Here is a 22240-nt window from a genome sequence, read left to right as displayed (position 1 = left end):
GTTATTAACACGATTTCTGCAAGAACCAGTCTGTTGTGTAAGTCCCACCTGATTAATAGTTTACTCCTATCTACCAGATAAGTATCTCTAACTTTTTGTTAGATCTCATTGGAAATCATTTTGTTGGATTTTCTCTTCACCTGAACTTTGGATTGGAAAAGATAAATCCCTCATTAGATACTGACATTGAGAACGTTGTCACTCCAAATAAGCTGTATTTCACTCTATCTAATAAAACTTACCGTATGTCGCTTTGGATAAAAACGTCTGCCAAATAAATGTCATTTAATATAAAGTAAAACAAGTCAAATTGTGTTATGGGGTCTGAAAACCTACCAGCTCCTATACATTTTTAGTTTGATTTTGTATTTGGTGGAGGATATTGATCGTAGGACCATAAATCTATGGGGGATGACAGATTGTTACAACCTCATATGAACATACATTGTATTAAATGTATTGTTTACTACTGTGTAAAAAATACAAAATGTTTTCGGTTTTTGCAGTATTTATGTGCTTAAAATGTCTCTAAGGATGAAAATGTTGATCCGGAGGTCTGTGCAGTTACTGAAGTCTTATTCACAGTTTCTCTGTTTTAACACAGTTTTGTTTCCTGCTGGTTACTCAAAGGTTGCAAGGACCAGAAGTGAAGCAGGGACTGGGGCTCTGAAAAAAGATGAAAGCACAAAAGGAGAGGATTCTGGGTAAGAGAACTGCATCCTGGGTCCTGGCGATGTGATTTACTGGGCACCAGGGCACAGGGCAGCTGGCACTGCCACAGTCTCTTGATTAAACTCAGGCAGGCCTACGTGGGCGTGAACAAAAAGATCTTTGTGTTGGTGTTGACTGCACTCTTTCAGGACGGCACTCTGCCATTTCCAAATGCTCTCAGATTACCCTGCTGATTCCCTGCTTTCATCCTCTGTGATGCCGTCTTGCATGTCTGTATCTACAGACTCAAGTCTTCAGATGTAGGTAACGGTAGTTATGTTTCATTTTTATTTCTGACCATTGGGATATCTGCACAAAAGTCCTTGTTTGAACTGCCTCCAAGGAGTGGATCTCATTTGTAATGGCTTGCATGTTAAGCTATTTTAAATGCGTATCCTAGAAGTAGCAAACTAGGTAAACATGGAATATGCTGAGAGAGACCAGCATGGTGGCACGGCCCAGTGGTGCATTGTGATTACACAGCTGTTCTCACAGTAGGCAGTTGTGGCGGTTATGTGGGTGACGGGGTTTCTGTTCCCAGGCCGTCGCCCCCGTCCAGAACTCTACGTCCCTCTCTGCCCATACACAGCGGGTCCCAGAGCTACTGCACAGTGGGGAACGCTGGGCGGTGCCTATCCATGCCCCCCAGGCTGTACCCGGGGGAGCTGGACGAGGACCAGACCATCTCCCCCTACGCCAGCTACACCTCCCAGTCCGAGCGAGCCGCCCCCATCATCAGCGGCTGGCTGGACAAGCTCTCGCCTCAAGGGTACGAGCCGCCGGGGCTGCTGCGGCCCTCCTCCTGTTGCGTCTCTTCCCCTCTGCGGAACTGTCTGTGCTTCGTGTCTGTCTTCCCAAACCGGTGTGTCTGTGCCTCCTCTCTTCTCTGATGTTTATATGCTGTCATGTTGTCATGTTGTTCTGTGTTTCTCGGCCTGAATGGAAATGACCTTAGAATAGAGTAGATGACGGTTGTGCACAACGCTAAATTTTGAATTTGAATTTTATCAGCAAACAGGATGCGGAACTGCGATTTGAATTTTAATAAAAGGAAGTAGAATGAAAATTCAATGAAATTCGTGTGATTTAGGTGTAGTTTACAGTGAATGCTATGGATACATTTGACACCCTAACTAGTAGTAAATCCATTAATATATACACACAATGGCAACTTCTATACAAACTGAACTCATCAACTAGGTTTAATAAAAATGATTTAAAAAATGCATTCAAGGCTGATATTGTTCTATCAAATCCACCATATTCTGTTATATAGTATAGCTCCTTAGTTAATGGGACCACTTCTTTTTTGTTCATTCTGGTGACAAATTACACACTATGCCATATTAATGCAATGTGTAAATAAGCAATGCCTGAAGTGACACATCACTATTCTAGTTAATCTAGTATGTACTACAGTTGGGAATCATTTCTGGAAATGAATGATTTCTTTGAATTGCAGTGAATTAAATTACTCTTCCTGTCATTCCAATTCATATTCCAATTTGACATCCTGTGGGGTGTGGCTTGTTCAATTCAAATTCAAACTCTTAAAATTCTGCATTTTGCACTACCCTGGTAGTTGATGAGATGTCTTTGTAAATAATATGTAGAATTTATTATTTTCTCCACTTCTTTCACATTCTGAACCATTTTGTGTCTTATACAAGAAAAATCCAAAAATTTTAATGCTTTTACAACAAATGTAAAACATTTCTTGTTTGAGAAATCAATGCCTTTACATTGGAATTTCATTATGTAGTTTTGTAACGGGGTGAATTTTAACTACATTGTATTACATTAACATGTTGATTTTGTTTCATCTAATGAAGTGGAATATGGGACATTGTGCTAAAAAATGGTATACAGGTGTTAAAACTGTTGATTAACAGCACTAACTAGCACATTTATATTGTTCCAGAAACTATGTGTTCCAGAAGCGATACGTGAAGTTTGATGGCAAAAATCTGATGTATTTCAGCAATGAGAAGGTACTGATAAGCATTGGTCATTTTAAGACCGGAGTTGTCCATTTCAGGATGAGCATTGTGCATTTGAGCATGTCGGGTCATTACTTCTCCACTTCATTCATTTTCAAACTACATTTGAAAATTAGCAGAGAACTCTGCTTTGAAGCAGTTGGCAATCTGCTCTGTCACTGTCGTTGCATATGTGGATGCAGAAGTAGTCATAAATTCTTGTGTCATGGAAGACACGCATCTTCTCCTTTTTTTTTTTGCAGTGTCAGAATTTATTATTGTGTTTTGATGTTAAGATACTATTACTATGCAAGTTGCAAGGCTGTAGTTTCAAGAAGTTCCCTTTTATAGAGCATTGCATAGTTTGCTGTGTTTGTTGTTTACCAAGCCTTATTTGCCCCTCCTGAAATGGTTTCTCCTCCAGGAAGTTTATCCAAAAGGCGTAATTCCTTTGGCTGCGATACAGATGGCCCGCACTGCCAAAGACAATAAATTTGAGGTTGTGACGAGCCACAGGACGTTCCTCTTCCGCGCAGATAACGAAGGTAAACACGCGTTATTTCGAGAGCGGGTGCGCAAAAGCACGCAGCAGACCTGACCTCAGAGCTCAGACCCTGCGAACATTTAACCGAGTGTGTGGCTTCAGCCGCAAAACATGCGGACGGCTAACGCTGGCCCAGTTACCGTCAAACGTGAATTATCCGTCTTATTCCTGTTTGGCAAAAGCCATGGTGAATCCAAGCAGGGCGTGTGGGATTTTTTCCTGGCTGAAGGAAGAAGAGCAAAAAAAACACAAGTTTTCCTTTCCTACTGCAGCCCTGAGGAACAAATGGTGTGGCACACTGCAGGAGAGAGTCAAGGAGCAGCTGGTGTTCGGAAGGCCAAGGTTTGGCCCTGGCAACCACTGCCAAAAGAGCGGCTTTCTGGAGCTCAAAGGGACCAAGTCCAAGATCCACGCTGCCATCTACACTGACCAAGTGTGGCTGTACAAAAGCGAGCAGGTGATCTCATGGTCCTGGAGGGAAAACAATCACTCTCTTCTTCCTGAACTAAGGCCCAGTGCCCATAAAGCCCCCCCAACAGTAGAGTAGTCAAAGCCAGTCCAAAATACATACTCACTCTTAATTGAAACCCGTTATATTGCTTTTCCTCAGTTCTTGGAACTGTGCAGAGATACAGTTGAGTATAAGTGGTTAGAAAAGAATGGTTGCATATGTATTGACTTTGTTTTCTGTTACATGCTTCGTTTTTGTATTATATTGTGTTCATTTTCCATTTTGCTTCTATTCCAGTGTTTTAAGAATGGAATCGGGATCACTTTGATAGAGGTCAGAGGCTCTACCATCAGAGACGGCAAGAGCAAAAGCTTCGACCTGATAACTCCCTACAAAACATTCAGGTAAAGTTGCCCCAGAAATCCACTGCACCACTGGCAGCAAAAAAGCTTTTTTTTCTCAACCAGTCTCGTTGGCTGTGTAGCCATTTTCAAGTCTCAATGTCATTCCGATCACGTTCCCTGTATAAATGGCTCCCGGGCTGTTTGATGACATTGGTGGCAGTCGGCTGCCTTGCGGACGGCGGAATGGGCAGCCCTCCCCTGGCTGAATGTAGCTGTGCTCAGGCTGTGCAGTGGGAGGGCAGCGCGTGGGGGGGATGGAGCACAAAGGGCCCTGTGGTAGCCGTAGGAACGCGTGACCTCAGACATCGGCCATGTAACGAACCGTGCCCCTCCCACAGCTTCACAGCCGAGTCGGAGCGGGAGAAGAAGGACTGGATGGAGGCCCTGCAGGAGGCCATCGCCGAGACGCTCTCCGATTACGAGGTGGCTGAGAAGATCTGGTCCAACCGGTCCAACAAGATCTGCGCCGACTGCAAGGCCATCAATCCCGACTGGGCCTCCATCAACCTCTGCGTGGTCATCTGCAAGAACTGCGCAGGTGAGGCAGTCTGAGGGTAAAGGGCAGGCCTGCAGGGTTCTTTAGTGCTGTAAATGAAGGGATAGCGTGGGTTAAATGTGCCTGTGTTGACAGCCTGTGTTTGAAGAGAAACAGAATATTCAAAATAGCATTCTCTACACCAGTATACTGTAGCTGGAGTGCTAAACCCAGTGATGACATAAGCACTTCTTTGGTCATGTGAACCTTGTTAAGATTACTACAAGAGAGTGTAATCTCTGTGGGAGGGGTCTGGATTTCAGTGGGAGCAGATAAAATGTCAGCACTGCTGTCCCTCTCTTTGTTCATTTTGTCTGCAGGTCAGCACAGAGGCCTGGGAACAATGGTGTCCAAAGTTCAGAGCCTGAAACTGGACACCAGTGTGTGGAGCAATGAGATTGTGCAGGTGAGGTTGGGAGACAGGGGGTGGGGCATGAGAAGGAGCCTGATTCATTCTTACCACAGCACACTTTAAGAAAGCAATTCACAGAAATGCTGCTTTTTTATACATTTCTTAAACAGCAATTTTCATTCATTTAATGATTGCCAGAATCATAATCATAAAATGTCTGAAATAAAAATTTTCACACTTGCTTAAAGTCAGAACTGTGATTTAAGGACAAGGCACTTTGGAATTTGATTGAATCAGGAGCATTTGTTTTATTTTATGCAACTGAAACGGCTCAGTCTCAGATTGCTCCTTTTATTCTGTAAGTGATTTTAATGCAGAAGTAACCAAAAGCTACAGTTTGGCTCACTGTGTTGAATTTTTGGTGGAGGTCTCTAATGTTCTAATGTGTGTTTTTTTTTTTTTTGCAACAGCTCTTCATCATGCTGGGCAACGACAGGGCCAATGAGTTTTGGGCGGCGCGCCTGTCTCCGGCCGAAGAGCTGGACTGCGACGCCACGCCGGAGCAGCGGCGGGAGTTTGTCATCCTGAAATACCGCGAGGGCCGCTACCGGCGCCCCCACCCCGCCTTCAACACACAGGAGGAGCTCCTCAAGGTGCTCCAAACATGGCAACCCGTGCTCCACATCATACAGTATATGTACAATACCATATTTTCCTGTTCAGCGTAGATAACATAATAACTAGTTAAACAAAGGAACTGTTGGCTGGGAGATGGTAATGAGGTTCTGGCTCTTCAGAAATGAAAATTTCCAGAGACATGCTAGTGCCCTGCTCCTGTTTACTTGGTTACTGGTTTCTATTCTGAATTCCACAATATCAGCATGAAGAAAGCTCTCCAAGAGTAACTGCAGGGTAATATGGTCTGTTCAGTTTATATTTAAGGAAAGGAGCAATGCGTTTTTATTTCTACTGTAGAATCAGTCACCTCTCCACCTGGGAGAAGTAGAGCCATCTGACTGATCTCTATTTGCATCAACGTGGATATCTGACACCACGCCTTTGGTTGTGGTTGTTCAGTGTGTTGTTGGTTATACAACATTTGTCATCCGGTCCAGATATTAAGAACTTTCCTCTCGAAAACAGAAAAGAACAGCTTGTACAGTCAGGGAGGGACGGAGCTCTGTGGGAAATGAAGCTGGTGTGCCCTGCAGGTCCGGGTGTTTTAGCGAGTGTCTCCCCCCCCCCAGGCTCTGTGCACTGCCGTGAGCGAGCATAACCTGCTGAAGACCGTCACGCACATCTTTGCAGAGGCCGAGGATGCCCACCTCTCAGACACTAACGGACACGACAAGCATCTGTCCTCCGACTCGCTCGGCCCGGAAGCTACCTCAGGTAAGGGGGAACCGCAGTGCATCACCCCGCCCGGTGGCAGGAATGCTTTCAAAGCATCACAGCACGCTCCAATTCAAATAATGCCCCGCATTTGTCGTTAGAATGTCCTTGTTTGTTGGGCTTTAATGGCAGTCCACTCAGATTATTTTACATTTTAATGTAATGGAGCTTGAAAAATATGTCCTACGGCTCCCCAGGGTAATTTGATAAATTTAATGAACTGAAACCCAGAAGTGGGGTTTGATTGGATTGGAAGTAGATAGTCTGTACATGGTACATTTACCAAAAACTTTCATGTTTATTTTTTGACCCAAAGAGGAGCTATCCGGCAGGTCCCTGTAAAGTGGATTTCAGCCCCCCAATTTGTTTGAGCACACAAATTATTCCAGGACCCCTGATTGTTGTGCTAAAGCCGCTCTAACCACACTACATGACCAGAGTGCATGAAAAGAAACCTAACTAGCTTTGCCAGTGACTTGCACTGTGCCCGGCAGTCGTGATTAATGAGGATAAGATAAGCCCATAGGGACTGAAGAAGCTCCTTTGCCTCTTTGAGCCTTTTGTCACGGTGGAGAAAAAGGCGCCATATTGTGGCTGTGGGGCACTCGGAGGTTTTGTGCGGCCATACTTAAGCAGGCCGAATGGCAGCCCGGAAAGTTCCGCTGAATGAGTCTTTGTGAGGGCACAGAATTTCTCAGAAACAGGAGACGGAGGGACAGAGGCTGTCGGATGCCAGTAGTGTCTTACTGTGTGTGTGTGTAAATATTTGAAGCTTTTTTTTATGTCAGAAAGAGGATATGGTTGTAACCAGTGGTGTTTTTTTAAGGGCTGAGGGAGTATCCGGAAGATCATATTCATGACACGTCAGGAGTTGTAAAATACACTGGAAAGGTGTTATGTATGAGCTAGGCTATTCAAAACACCTGAGCTCATTTGTGTATCTCTCCAGTACTCCCACTTCAGATACATTGAAATGGTATGGTGGCCTTTTTTACGTCTATGCAAAGGTGTCAGCTGTACACGTTCTCGAAGTACTTAGTAGGACCCACTGCTTTACAGACATGGAAACATGATACAATTCACCTGGGAATGACCAAAACTGCAGAATGACAAACCTGCTGATTCTGCCCCTAGACATTACATCTAGAATACCGTAGCTGCATCTAGTGTTGATATAGCAGATGAATCATTCTGTTTCCAGAAAAATGCTTTTTTCTGCACTGACTTCAAATACATATCAGTTCCTTTTGGTGCGATTTTGAGGAATTAGAACAAATAGAGGAAGGAGCGTTGCTTCTTTTTTGTTTTGTCTTATTGCCCTCCTTAACACCTTAAATGCTGTCTACAGATCTAAGCTCTCTGGACTGGTCACAGAGTGTTTATGATGAAATCACCCAGCCTGTGCTGCATTCTGGGTATCTCTACAAGTCAGGATGCATGAACAGGGGGACATTATCTCGGAAAACCAGAGAAGGTAAGCGACTATTCATCAGCATGCCAATTTGGCGCCTTTTTTCCAGATTACGTGTCCTTCCTTGGTTTTGTTGGGGGAAAAAGATTGCTTAATAATGAGTACATAAAAGTAGACAATGTACTCTATGAGCATGCCTAAATATTATGAGAAATTACTATTCATTATTCATGTACCTCAATTATGTGCCTTAGACCTATGTGTTTATTGATAATGATGAAGTCTCTGTTATGTTTAGTTGTTAGTCTTTTATATTCTGGTTGTGAATTTTAATATGGTTGAACTGCATTAATTGACATAACCGTGTATTTTCAGATTTCCAGAAATACTGGTGCTCGGTGGAGAAGTCCATCCTGTTCTACGAGTCCGAACGGTGCCATGATCCCAGCACGAAGATCGACATTAAAGATATCATCTGCCTGGGAGTCAGCCGACCGGATTCATGCAACAACACTGGATTCATCGACAGGTGGGGGTGGGGGTGGGGGTGTTGGGGTGCGGACCTCTGAAGGGATCGATCAGTGGAGTTGCTGTTCATCTTTTTGTTCTTGAACAACAGAAATTCTGTATGTTCAATCTGCAAGCGTGAACCAACTGCTCTCAAGTGCACAGCAGCCTCTGGTCTTAGCATTTCTCCAACTCATTTCAGGTTCCGCTACACCTTTGAGCTGTACTTGTCCAACGAGAAGATGTACCAGTTTGGTCTGGAGACCCCGGATGCCCTCCACAGCTGGGCGAAAGCGATTGGAAAGGTGAAACAGCACTTTCACTCTTTATGATTGATTAACATTTTAGAAGAGCTGGTTTTTAGAATATTTTTCCAAAATTCAAAGTTAGTGTTCTAGAACTCCATTGTTTTCCTTTACCAGTAGTGATTGTTAAATCAGAATTGAAATGGTCAGTTGAGAACATTCTGATCACAGATTTGTGATCTTATACCTTAATGGGTTAGAGCTGATGTGTTTGTGGACCCTGTGCCACCCCTCCGCAGGCTGCCACGCCCCTGAGCTGCCACTGCCTGCTAGCGCGGGAGTTTGAGCGAGTGGGTGTCCTGCGCTACAAGGCCATGCTGGACCCTCAGCAGTGGAAGGAGGGGTTCTTCGTCCTGCAGAAGTCCAACCTCTTCATCTGTCCTCAAAACGATGGGGCCGCTGAGGACATCATCAATCTCAAGCGGCTACAGGAGCTCAGTGAGTCCCACCTAAAGCTTTGCATTACCTTACTATAGTGAATACAGTGAGTCCTACCTAAAGCTTTGCATTACCTTACTATAGTGAATACAGTGAGTCCTACCTAAAGCTTTGCATTACCTTACTGTAGTGGACACAGTGAGTCCCACCTAAAGCACTGCATTGCATTACTGTATTGGATACAATGAGTCCCTCCTAAAGTTCCACATTATACTACTGTACTGAATACAGTGAGTTACATTTAAAGCTGTACATTACATTACTGTACTGGATTCAGTGATTACCACCTGCATTTCACATAACTGTAGTGTTTTGAGGGCTGTCACCTGACGTTGATGACAACTGGCCATCACTGTAGTTGTAAGGTCCTTTGCTGACTTTTTGTGCAGCCGCAGCTATTTCTGGACATTAAAGAGCCCATCAAAATATCCTGATGCAACTCCACATTATCATCATTATGTAGTAATGCTCTTCATATTCCACAAGCTTTATAGTGGCTTCGGTCTGGCCCGTAGCCTAAACATGGCTCTTAAATGTTTCAATGTTGGTTATGGCACCCATCGCAATCCCCATAGCGCCACCCTGTGGATGTGTTTTGCCTGTGTCACCCATGGTAGCTCTGTCCTATATTTATCTCACAGGTATCACTTCTGAGAATGAAAGCCATGAAAAGAAGGACATCCTGGTGCTGGTGGAAAAAGGACGGTAAGTATTTAGTCTCCTCTGGAACTAAGGGTTTAAAACAGGGGTGTCAAATCTGATCCGAAAAGGGCCACTGTGGGTGCAGGTTTTTATTTTAGCCCAGCACTACAACACCTAATTCAACTAATTATGGTCTTCAGACATGACGTTGATAAGTAGAATAAGAATTTGATCAAAAACCAACACCCACACTGGCCCTTTTCGGATAAGATTGGACACGCTTGTTTTAAAATGTCCAGTCCTGTCCAGTCCCTTGTGCAGATTTTGGTGTTGAGAGATCTGAAACATCGGAATTTTTGGAATGAGAGTTACATACAACTTTCAAATCACCACTCTGAACAACGATAACCTAACATCCGGTGTATTTGACGCCCTTTGTTCTGCAGGACGCTGTACCTGCAGGGGGTGGGGCGGACAGATTTCTCCTTGTGGTACACGGACATCCAGACGGCAGCAGGAGGGAAGGGGAACGCCCTCAAGGACCAGCAGCTCAGCAGGAGTGACATACCCATCATTGTGGACAGCTGCATTGCATTCATTACCCAGTATGGTGAGTATCCAGTTAATGATCGCTTAATATGTTGGTCCTCTCCTTCAGAAAAATCTTCACTGAAAGGAAATGAGGAGTACTCCCAATAACTTCATTAGTTCAAATGGTCTTCTGCACGTACAGGCAATAGATTTGGTGTTCACTCTTGAAATACAGGTCACAGAGGGTTAGACAGGATGTATCATATTATGACTTGGTTGAAGACCCTTAAAGGGAGTTTGACAGTGTTTTCTGTTATAAAACATATCCAACATCAAAGAATGGTTACTCTTTTTTTACGTTTTGTGAGGCAACGTCCAGTAAGTTTCTCAGATAGTTTTTCATGTTTTTCTTCTGTCTTGTTCTGTATAAAAAGCATTCTTTTGATTACTACGATTTTGTTTTCTGACCTCTTCTGAAGTCGTACCGGAATTGTGGAAAATTGTCCAACCCATGACAGTTTAACACTAGTGTTGTGCTAGTAGCTACTAGTGGTAGTATTCTTAGGTGCCATAATACTGCATAACCTGGCCACAGAAGGTACCCGTCTCAATGAGGGCTTTCCACCGTGAATGATAATTGTAACTATAAATGTAAAATCATAGAAACTGTTCCAACAGTAACGGCAGTACTGGTTTTGCTCCCCAGGTCTGGGGCATGAGGGAATATACAGGAAAAATGGGGCCAAGTCCAGGATCAAGCTCCTGATGGAGGAGTTCCGCAAGGACGCCCGAAACGTCAAGCTGCGTATTGGGGACAACTTTATTGAGGACGTGACCGACGTGCTGAAGAGGTTCTTCCGGGAGATAGACGACCCCGTATTCATGTCTGACCTGCACCCCTCATGGCAGGAGGCTGCCAGTAAGCATCCTGACACCCCTTTACCCCAAACAGGGAAACTCTAATGGCATGACTGTGGAGGACACATTCACTTTCACTCTAAAGTTACTGTGTAACATAACATAATGACGAGAACTGGCCATTTAGCCCAACAATGCTTGCGATTTTCCTGCCTCTAAAATTTTCTACAGTCTATTGCTTCCTCATACCTGTCAGAATTATTGTACCACTCCCCTGATCCCATGCCAGATAAACATATTATTAGTACTGGCTGTTGTGCTGGTTGTAATATCTGATTGTTGCAAAAATGTTTATGAAGAAATTTAGCCTCGAATTGGACTGTCTCTGTAGAAATATCCAGCAAGGTGCACCGCCTGGACAGGTATAAGGAGCTGATCCGCAGTCTGCCTAGAGTCAACAGGACGACACTAGCTGCTCTGATTGGTCACCTCTACCGGTTAGTGGCCTGAGACCACATCTTTGATTTTTATGACTGCTGTGCAGCAATGCTTTTTATTTACGGTCACTGTTCTGACTGTTTTCTAAACGCCGATGGCTATCTCTCCCTGACCCAGGGTTCAGAAGTGCGCCGACCTCAACCAGATGTGCACCAAGAACCTCTCCCTGTTGTTCGCACCCAGCCTCTTCCAGACAGATGGCAAAGGCGAGCATGAGGTCAAGATCGTCGAGGACCTCATTGACAACTACCTCTACGTCTTTGATGTGAGTGGACTGTTCGCGAAGGACACATTTCAGTCAGGTCTGTCTGTCATAGATATAATCAGTTATCTTGTGAATTTTCCACATTCCTCAATTGTGAGACGAAACAAAAGGTTGGTTTTTACTATTATGTAGTTTAGTTTTTTTTTACATTTTTAATATTTCAGTTCATTCGATTGTTAAATTAAGTCTGATTTCTATGAAACACAATTCCCGTTATCCCTGTAAGATTACTGGGATGGATGTTGTATATGAGACAAAACAAAAGTGCTGTTTATACATTATGTGTGGTTTTATTTACCTTTTTAATGGTTCAGTAACTTCAGTTCACTCAGTTAGTAAGTAATGTCTGGTTTCTTTCAAAACACCATTCAGGGTTTCCTACTAGATCACTGTACTGCATGTTGTATGTCAACAGTAAAGTGTACCTGCTGATTTGGTGTAGGAATGCTGGCTGTTAGTGTGATCAATAGGCTGATTTGCCCAGATGGATTTTATACTCCACTAACGCTTTTGGGCGAACGTCAAGCCCAGGCTCACTCTAGATCCACATTGTGCTGACATTTTCCAGACGGTCATGCACATTCATCAGCACCACTCAAGTAGGAATCTGCTTCCCCCACGCAAAATTACCACCATAAGTGTCCATACTACAGTGAGTCTTTTCATGTGAAGATGCATGTGCTTGCTCGTGATATTGTAATAATGGCTGTATATTTGTGTGTGCGTGCGTGCATGTTTGTGTGTTCTTGTGTGTGTGTGTGTGTGTGTGTGCGCATTTGCATGTGCGTGCATGTTTGTGTGTGTGTGTGCATGCGCATGTCCACAGATTGATGAGGAACAGCAGACCCAGATTGAGCTGGAGATCAGTCTCATCACCACCTGGAAAGACACACAGGTAAAGCAGGCCTTCCCCTGAGCACAATAGTTCTTAAGGGACCTATTAGTGCATTTATGTAGTAACATCTTTATTTATAAAGTAACGCAAGGTTAGCAAACAAATTGTAGGATATAATTGATTGAATAAAATAAATCAGTAAATTAGAGATTTGGAAAAAGACCTGCAAAGATTGCAAATTTTACACATTCTGTGGATGGATTCTTCTTTTTCCCCATTTTATTCAGCTGTCTCAAGCAGGTGACCTGATCATTGAAGTCTACTTGGAGAATAAGATTCCGGACTGCTGCATCACCCTGAAGGTAAATCACTTATACATATTTTTATTTACATAAAAGCACTTCACTCACTCAATTTGTTATTCAACACTGAGGGTATAAAGGTCACATTTAAAGATGCTTGTATTTTTGGTTGTTTAATGTTTTTTGGTATTTTTATTTGGCATTTCAAGAACTTAAGATATTGCTCACCAGAGAAGAAAAATAGTAGTGCTGTATGGATTTATTAGTTAAGTGTACTATAAAATTGAAGGTGAGGCATTTTAATATTGGTTTCATAGGGTAAAGCCATTTCCTGAAATAAATCTCATTTAATTTGGGTTACAGTTACTCATTCCAGCCACCAGGTGGTGCTCCTACACAAGAGTAGTAATACACAGCACCCGTTTAGTCGTTTAGTGTCATCTGTTGTCCTATAGGTGTCACCATCAATGTGTGCAGAGGAGCTGACCAATCAAGTCTTGTACATGAGAAATGTGCCAGCCGGAGAGAAGGACATCTGGCTGACATTTGAGGCCATAGAAGATGGAGAACTCGGTGAGAGTGCTGGGAGCATGCTTACATTGCTTAGAGAGAAAAAAATGTCACACTGATTCAGCTAATCGTGTCGTATAGTCAACTCAGAACTGAAATGAAGAACTGAGAGTAGTGTGTGAGATTAGTCTGAGTAACTTCGAATTTCCCCAACTTCTCCCTTTAATGTATTTGAAAGCTTCAGTGATGAACAGGGTTTGGAGAAATAATATTCTCTTCTGAAACTGGATATACATGTTAATGTAATATAGACAGTGTTTATATGCATATACTGAATACTCATACACATATTATGTCAGAAGATATTGTAACATCATAAACTCGATATTGAGGCTTTTTGTAAAGCTGATTAATGTACGATTGTCGCACAACATAAATAATTGTTCATTCATTGCGTTACGACTGACTGTTCTCATTTTTATACATTTGTTTAGGATATGGAATTATATATCCAGAGTGAGTTTGTGTCTCCAAGCCACCTGACAAATAAGTATGAGATGTTATGTCACCCATTGCAGAGAGGCCATTGCACCCCAAAGAGAAGGTTCTGGAGCAGGCTCTGCAGTGGTGTAAGATGGCCAACCCCAGCTCTGCGTTCCTTGTGGTGAAGAAGGCACCTAGAGGAGAAGCCATCAACATCTTTACAGGTGAACACAGTCCTCTTACAACCTAAGGTTCAAGTCAAGGTGGAGCATGCTATCACCATAATTATACTCTGTTATGGTGTATTATTGTGGTTCTTCTGTAATTTCTTTTGGTCACTGAGACATCAGTATCAGCTGTTACTGACAGTCACTGCAAAAAATATTATAAATAATATGAAATATTACCACACATTTAACTAAGGTTATGTTGATGCCAAAGGCGTTGATACTGTGTGGTGTTTAGATTACAGTGAGCAGTGTATGCACTGCAAGTTTAATTGTAATTTGTTTGGAGTTTTATCTGCCTCGTGCTACGATCCTAGTAATTAAGCGTTTGTCTCTGGGGGGGTGTAGGCTACAAGAGTGAGATTGTGAAGAATGGGGTTCTGAAGTGTCGAGAGGAACACCCAAAACTTCTTCAGGGGAACAAATTCCAGGAGCACACATTCCAGATCCGGGACCACAAGCTACTGCTGCTCAAGGATAGGAAGGTACAGCTGCCACTCAGAATCTTGGCCAATGGCAGCACAAGAGGACTATGCAGATGCTTCTCACTTGATTATATGGAGACATTTGGATTAAGCTACGGCTGGAAGGGATGTATTCCATGTTTTGTGTTTCTCTATGAACATCACATCATGTCTTTTCACAGATAAATTCCTAATATGTACATTGCAGAGGGTGTGAAGAAATAGACAGAGAAGTAGCCGAAAGTACAGAGTTTGAGTTCAAATGTTTCAGATTGAGCTCCAGTGAAATGGCACAGAGCTAATGCCATAATAATGAGCTATTTTTTCCCTTGTGTTTCTCTGTCATTGAAGACTAACAAGCCAGAGAAAGAATGGCCATTGAAAACCCTAAAGGTCTACATTGGGATTCGGAAGAAGCTTAAAGCTCCAACAAAGTGAGTTTCCAATGATATCTGAAAGATTTCTGCATATTTGTGTGCTTGTCAGTCAGTCGGGTTCCTGTGAGAATGCTCTCAGCTTACCAATGAGGCAGTCAAATCTGTTAAGACTGTTCATTCTACTGTGAATGTTGAAAGGGAAGTTAATGTTTTTATGTCTTTTTGTAGGTGGGGGTTCACTGTGCTTCTGGACAAAGAGCAGCTGTAAGTATTCATTCATACATTCTCTAAATAATTGCAGAGCTGTGTATTTGTACTACGAATGCACAGATTTATGCAGTGTACATTTCTCATTTGCAGCCCTGCAGGTGGTGCATTGTGGGTACCATAAGGAACACATCAGGACTTTGAATAATTGTACATTTTATGACTAATGATTGTTTTGGACACATCTCCTGTAATGTGCATTTGTAATGATTACTTAGATATCTGTACATTGTACACTTATAAGGAGTCATTTGTGGCCAGAGTTCTGTCCACTGTATTGTCAGCTGCCACATTTCTGTAATCAAGGGGAATTATTTTGATTGATGCCAGATTTATTGACAGCATGCCACATGTAGGGCCGGCATGGTGGTGCAGTGTGTTGTCAGCTAGGAGGTCCCATTTCAAATTCTGTCCTGATTGCATGTTCTCCCCATATTCGTTAAATATAAATGTGGATGCACTGCGTTCGCAGGTACCTGTGCTGTGCCAGTGAGTCAGAGCTGTGGGACTGGATGACTAATTTCCTAAAGGCCCAGGTGGGTTCCTACAAGCCTGCGCATGTGCACACGCTCACAGGGCTTCACACAATGCCGGCAGCACCCGGCTCCTCCACCATTAACCTCCAAATCTACATCTTTGCGTCTGTGTCTGCCTGGATCCCCCCTTTACCTTATTGGGTATCAGAGCTGTTACTGGGTGTAGTTCAGTTCATTTTCCAGTCCAAAATAATCAATTATCCTGCAGGCATGTGAAACACGTTTTTGATGACTGTTTTACAGCTTGTGTTCTGTGGGCAGGGATCAGGGGGAAGTAACTGATGGTATTGCCCTCAGAGTAACGTCCATCATTCATTCATCCTGCTCATTTTCATCACCAGCTCATCTAAATCAGGACTCTGTGCCTGCCTGGATGTAATTCTCCCTCAGTGCTTCTTTACCATCACTTCATATCAGAGCTACTGTGTGGGTTTCTGCAGAATTTCCTATTCAGAAATGATGAGAGGTGGACATAAAGGAACTGCATTGTAGGCAGGCATGCAGTTTGACTTAATCTTGAGGATGCAGCCTAAATGATAAAATAAGATCAGGTTTCTGTGCGCTTCATGAAGAATCTGATTAGATTAGAATCTGATAAGAATCCAATTAGATGAGCATTTGATTTTGTACTTGTACCATTTGCTGAAATATGGATGAGTAATTATGGGTTTGTTTATATACCTGTAAGGAAAAGGTGATGGCATGGCATGTCAGCCATGAAAATATGCTCCTACCTGATTATTCCCTAGTTTTCATTTAGCATTCAATATAGGAATGCTAGCATTTTAGTAATGTAACTCATTTGAATCATGACATTGACCAAACCTTGTCCTCTGGCTGGTGTTTCATTTGAAAAGCGGCCCCTCAGATGGTAACTCTTCCATAGAGGGTAGCTGTTGGAATGTGACTGCGTGCTGACTGTTCGTGTGCTCCCTCCCTCACCCAGCACGACGATCTGAGGCCTCCCGTGCTACGTCGCCACTCGTCCTCCGACATCGCCAAGCAGAAGTTTGGAACCATGCCCCTGGTGCCCATACGCGGGGACGAGAGCAACTCCACCATGCTCTCTGCCAACCAAACCCTGGTGAGATCCCGTCAGAACCCGGGTCCAACCGCTCCCTCCCAAGCGCTCGTTCCTAAATTAGGGAACCGGTCGGTCAGCGTTCTGGCAGGGGCGTGGATTGTGTGCTTATCGTATGTTTAATCGGCCCTGAGCTTCTGCGCCCGCTACAGAAGGTGACATCACTCCCAGAGTCCCAATGAGAATCAAGGTTCTTCTTTTGGTTGGTGTCCTCGGTGCTAGGTCTACAGGCTAATCGTCTCGGTGGCATGGTATGAACGGGCTGAACACCAGTAGTAGGCCCCTACCCTTCTAAGGCCGAATGATGTCTGCATGTACAAAGCATACAAATTATTTTCTGCCCAATCAAAAATCAGCATCAGGCCCCGCTCTTGGGTCTCCCGGCCCCGCTCTTGGGTCTCCCCGCCCCGCCCTCATCCTCCAGCCCTCGCTTCCATAGCTCATGTAGTGCCCGTATATTCTTCTTTTTTCACAGCGAAAGCTTCATGCTAGGAGGACACTCTCCATGTACTTTGTAAGTATACAGTACCCCCAGTGCCATTCCACCTGCAAGACCCCGTCGCCCTCCATTTCCCAAGCAGTCCTTTCCCAATGACCTCAGCTTGTCATTTGCATGCGGTTCAATTTGCATTAATTTTTTTTAACCCTTTAAGGTGTAAGATCACAAATATATGATTACAGTGTTCTTAACTGAACATTCTATTGCTGCTGTAACAATCACTACTGGTAACTGAAATCAGTAGTGTTCTAGAACACTGACAAGACATTCCAAAAAACCTACTCTTCAAAGGGTTAATTGTCTAGCCTGTAAAAGCTGGTTGCGCATGTACCATTTGAGTCCTGTCTGCGGAACGCCATGCATTTTATTTACTGCTTACTTTTTCGAATATGAAATTCTCTAACAAAGCATGCATTCTAACTCTGTTGATTTATTCCACTAAAGATGCGGGGTGTGGGTTCGGTATATTTCAGTTGAATCTCCTCTCTCTTTCTCTCTCACTGTCTTTTCCAACATGCATCATGCATTGTGCCAATCATAGTGGTTTCTGATTTGTTGATTGTGTTTATAATGTTTTACAGACAAATTCTTAACTCGTAACTTCCCCTAAATACTTGGGCCCCATGATACAAAGCTGTTGAGGAAACTCTGGATGTTTAGCAATGGCTGTTCGAAGTTTACAGGAAAGGGGGCTGAGGCAGTTTGTGTTGTCCCAGCCCCAAGCACTTTACAGGCACATTGTCTCCACACATTTAGCTTTTGTCCTACTGTGTGTCGCATAATTATCCCGAGGTTGTCACTGTGGTCCTGAAACAATGGCCTCACCTCGTTTTAGGAAGTCGTTGTTGTTTTTAAAATCATCAGGGGGCAAATTCCTTGAGGTCCCGTTTTAAAGTCAGAGTGCCTGCAGGTAACATTGTTGCATTTCTGTCTAATGGAAGACGACTTCTCTGGTATATACTTGTATCAGAAAGTATCTACCAAAACAAGAAAAACCTTCCAATTCAGTCATGTTGATATCCACAGTGTCCTAGTGCAGTTTTCTGGTAAGATTCTGTTTGGCAGTTATTTTTCACTGTCATTGTTACTCCACAGAAGCTCCAGTACCAGGCCCATGCATTCACAGTACAGACAGATCACTCGGTTCCAATCAGACGGCCAGGATGTGAGCTGAGCGAGTTTGTTGGTTAAGTAACCAACCCCCCGTCCTGTTGTCCCCTACAGCCCATGAAGGTGCAGCAGGACTTGTTCGAGGCACGGCCCGTGAGCCCGGAGCCCCTGTACGAGGAGGTGGGCGACTTCAGCCTGCAGGCGCCCAAGTCGCTGGAGACCAGCTTCCTGTCGGCCGGCAGCCCGGAGACCCGGGAGGTGGCGGAGCGGCCAGTCAGCCTCGGCCAGTGCAAGACGGGCTCCCTGGACCGCATGATCGGGCCCAACCCCGTGCGCCTGCTCGGCCGGGACGGGGCGCTGCCCCCCGCCGCCTCGCTGGACACCCTGTACCTGGAGGAGCCCCGCGACCCCCTGCAGAACCTCCCCAGGAGGAAGCAGCTGGGCCTGGCCAGCCCGTCCCAGGACCTGCTGCTGCAGGAGCTCTCCACAATCTTCACCAAGAAGACTGAGAGCGAGGGCCAGCCGGCCAAAGACAACAGCCTCTGATGCGCACTTCCCAGCAACAACCAGCACGATGACCAAGCTTCAGCTCTCGTACAAGGCCAACCTGTACAGTCATATTCCTAAAAAAGACAATTTATATGATTGCCAGTGAAGTAACCACACCCTAAACTAATCTGCAGGGACAAGGCTTCAACTCAAGCTATGTTTGACAGGGAATCAGTGTGTGGTCTGACAGTACATTTCATTGTGGTCACAAAATGATGGGCTTGGAAGAGGTCAATAGTTTATATGGAGTGAATTAAATTCAAGATTTCAGATTCACCCTTGACACACCCTTGTTCTGCCAGTTTTGTTCATAAAGCATTATTTTAATAGTTAAACAGTTCTGAAATGTATTCTGATTGCACTGATGTTGGCAGGGGTTTGTTGGATCGCTGCCTTTATCCAGGCCGTTTCCAACTTGGGGATTACTCCTTGTTTTTTCTCTTACTATACAATATTATTTTAGTAGTATTATGGGTATTCACTCATCTCTCACCTTGGGTGTGGGGCAGCAGAGCTGTTGCTGTAGGTTACACGTTATGCAGTATTGAACACAAGACACTGGCACATTTTGTCTGGCTCATATTGTAACATATGGAAAGGCCAATGTATTTATTTATTTATTGTTAGAATACTCAGTGAATTTTAAAGGAAGAACAGAGGAATACACTGTGAAGGACAGTTAGACACTGAGACCATACAGATACAGTTTTTGGGCTGTTTAAAGCATGTGTACTGTTAAATGCTTTTTTTTAAATCACTATGACTGGCAATGTTTGTCCCCAATCGGTTTCAGAACGGAAAGACTGGAATCCCAAAAAATAACAAACTAAGTGCAGTCTTGTTATTGCTGCCAGGAAAATCATGATGCATGTTCAACATATTCAGTACTTCAAGTTTTATTTTAAGTTTTAAATATAAATGGTCTCTACAGATGAGCTACATCTTCACCAACAGCTGGAAGAGACTGTTTTACTCTTTTACAACAGTAGATGGCAGCAAGAAACCAGAGCCTTAGCCAATGTTTTTGAACGATTACATTCCTTTTTTTTATTACATTACAAACATGAGTTTTTAATATGCGTCACAATATTGATATTTCTTCTTGCTGAATAGCTTGAAAATTAATTAATTGTCCAAGTTTTCTAAATTAAAATGTAGAATTAAGAACTTTTTGTACACAACACAACACAGACCACTTGCCTATACTTTTCATGTTAGCTTAGTTGTAATACCATACCGGATATGGAAATAAGTATAAAATCCACAGATGTCCTCAATCCTATTTTATGCAGTAAACAAATTCAGTCACCAAGTTTAATACAATGATAGCGCATCAGAGTGCTGCTTAATGTGTCGACTGCCGAAGAGCTGAAAGATGAGTGTAAGGTTGTACCCCATAGAATCATAAATATGTTAGGTTTATAATCATGTCATTGAGAAGGTCTCAATGCAACACTCCCATCATTCCTAGGTAAACTATTGGATTTTTTTTAAAGGATGTGTCTTCTTATTAACTTGTTTATTTGTGGCTACTGTATGTTTATATGTTTTTTCTCTGTATGGTGCTTCATTACATGTACCACTCCTAACAAATGTAAATATTGTATAGCTCTTTACTGTGGCTGCCATTTTAACTTTTTTCTGTTTATTTGAGAAAGTGCATCGCAAATTCAGCAGTTGTTTTAGTATTAAATGTTTTATATAAAAAAGTCCTTTCCTTATTTCCCAAAATGTTAGGAAAATACGTACTGAAATGTTAACTGGAAAGTTGTATAAAAATGCTTTGTTGGTGTACAGTTCATTATACAAGTGGAAAATTAAAGTAAAATAGCCCTGCTGTACAGTATCCTACCATCTCACAGGATAAACAGAGGTCTAGGGATTTCGAAGCACAAATAGTGCCTGAGTCACTGCTCTACCACTCGCATCGATAAAAGGAATACTGCTGCAGAAGTGCATTCTCCCACAAGCCTGTCATCATTTCCTGAATCAGTAAGAGAAGTGTATCTCTTCACAACAGCTGGTAGCATGTCAGTGTCTGGCATACCTTTTGAGGAGACCAGTAACACAGGGAGCCCTGGCAGGTTAAAGCCAGGCGTGTCCCCCTGCTGCCAATTCCTGTTTACAGTCGACTGTTCACAGATCTCAGCCTTGAATCTGTCATGTCTTGACTGCAAGGCCCAACCTACCCTGCACTTGCCCAGTTTGGACTACCCAACCTACCGCTACAATGTCCTCCACCAATTCTGATGCACATCATTTAACATTCTGACAGCTGATGCATTGTTTCACTCGGCTATCTACCTGCAGACATGCGGTCACAATCGGAGGACTGTGTCTGACAAAGCAGGTGTAGAAGCTGCTTCAAAACTTCAAAACTTCCAACAGAACTGCAATCAAGCCTGAGAACCTTGTGCTTTGTGTGTGAATAGTTCAGTTTGTGAAAATGATAATGTAGAGCATGTAGAGGTGAGTGACATGAGGGTTTAACATCTGACATGGGCCATTTATGATTTAATCATTTGACTCATTTTAGTCATGTCTTGCCTCACACTTGAAATCAGGGCATCCAGTCAATCCAGCTCAGATTAGAGAAAATAAAAGATATGCATTCTCAGTTATTTGTACTTACGCACTCCTAGCCAGCAGGTGGCGACAGTAATACGAATTGCAACGCGTTGAGGAATCCCCGAATGCAGGACCAGACGAGGCGTGACACCAGTAGCTGAGCATTGGAAAGTATTAATAGCAACAGCAGTATTATTGGCAGCTAGCTCGTGCACACAGGTGAATGTAGGGTTGACACCCATTATAGTTTTTCCGTGAGTGTTCGTCTTTTTGACTGTCTATCCAGGGCAAGGAATGTTGTCCCCGTTTTTATTAGGCCAATGTAGTTCGAATACTTTTCAGTTAAATTCGTAATCAAATTATAGCGCGCAACGTTGTAGCCCAAATCTCGCTCGTGAGTTTGCCTAAATAAAAGAGAAACTATGTTCCCGCAAGACTAAACCCTATATTGCTTAGCATTAAATGGTATACCAAATTGCAGCCTCGTTTCATTGAATACACTACAGCCTAGTTTTGAGAAGTGTAGAAAGTATGTCAAATAAAATGAACTGACAGGATCCGCCTAGTAGCCTAGACTAAATTCCGGCGGCAATTCTGATTAACGGACAA

The 22240-nt window shown here is 43.3% G+C and overlaps 1 protein-coding gene across 7 annotated transcripts in view; it reads left to right on the top strand.

The window, feature by feature from the left end:
- Positions 1 to 20900, top strand: part of arap3 (ArfGAP with RhoGAP domain, ankyrin repeat and PH domain 3) — a 42793-nt gene extending 21893 nt beyond the window's left edge. For 5 of the 7 annotated variants that reach the window (XM_064328115.1, XM_064328113.1, XM_064328112.1 and 2 more), the window contains 30 exons: positions 631 to 704; positions 1253 to 1480; positions 2633 to 2702; positions 3115 to 3235; positions 3507 to 3691; positions 3983 to 4089; positions 4428 to 4627; positions 4945 to 5030; positions 5447 to 5629; positions 6224 to 6368; positions 7717 to 7842; positions 8155 to 8308; positions 8489 to 8591; positions 8831 to 9029; positions 9671 to 9734; positions 10118 to 10281; positions 10909 to 11121; positions 11452 to 11557; positions 11676 to 11823; positions 12650 to 12718; positions 12946 to 13020; positions 13416 to 13533; positions 14049 to 14177; positions 14529 to 14665; positions 14996 to 15078; positions 15250 to 15285; positions 15761 to 15824; positions 16771 to 16908; positions 17381 to 17419; positions 18629 to 20900. In XM_064328115.1, the coding sequence (XP_064184185.1) occupies positions 631 to 704; positions 1253 to 1480; positions 2633 to 2702; positions 3115 to 3235; positions 3507 to 3691; positions 3983 to 4089; positions 4428 to 4627; positions 4945 to 5030; positions 5447 to 5629; positions 6224 to 6368; positions 7717 to 7842; positions 8155 to 8308; positions 8489 to 8591; positions 8831 to 9029; positions 9671 to 9734; positions 10118 to 10281; positions 10909 to 11121; positions 11452 to 11557; positions 11676 to 11823; positions 12650 to 12718; positions 12946 to 13020; positions 13416 to 13533; positions 14049 to 14177; positions 14529 to 14665; positions 14996 to 15078; positions 15250 to 15285; positions 15761 to 15824; positions 16771 to 16908; positions 17381 to 17419; positions 18629 to 19060 (3996 nt within the window). In that variant the 3' untranslated portion in view covers positions 19061 to 20900. The remainder of the gene's footprint in view (positions 1 to 630; positions 705 to 1252; positions 1481 to 2632; positions 2703 to 3114; positions 3236 to 3506; positions 3692 to 3982; positions 4090 to 4427; positions 4628 to 4944; positions 5031 to 5446; positions 5630 to 6223; positions 6369 to 7716; positions 7843 to 8154; positions 8309 to 8488; positions 8592 to 8830; positions 9030 to 9670; positions 9735 to 10117; positions 10282 to 10908; positions 11122 to 11451; positions 11558 to 11675; positions 11824 to 12649; positions 12719 to 12945; positions 13021 to 13415; positions 13534 to 14048; positions 14178 to 14528; positions 14666 to 14995; positions 15079 to 15249; positions 15286 to 15760; positions 15825 to 16770; positions 16909 to 17380; positions 17420 to 18628) is intronic. The other 2 variants (XM_064328118.1, XM_064328117.1) reach the window with 2 other exon arrangements.
- The last annotated feature ends 1340 nt before the right edge of the window (positions 20901 to 22240 follow it).

This window comes from Anguilla rostrata, chromosome 3, assembly GCF_018555375.3.
Source record: "Anguilla rostrata isolate EN2019 chromosome 3, ASM1855537v3, whole genome shotgun sequence".
NCBI lineage: Eukaryota > Metazoa > Chordata > Actinopteri > Anguilliformes > Anguillidae > Anguilla > Anguilla rostrata.
This window is presented reverse-complemented; position numbering and strand designations above follow the sequence as displayed.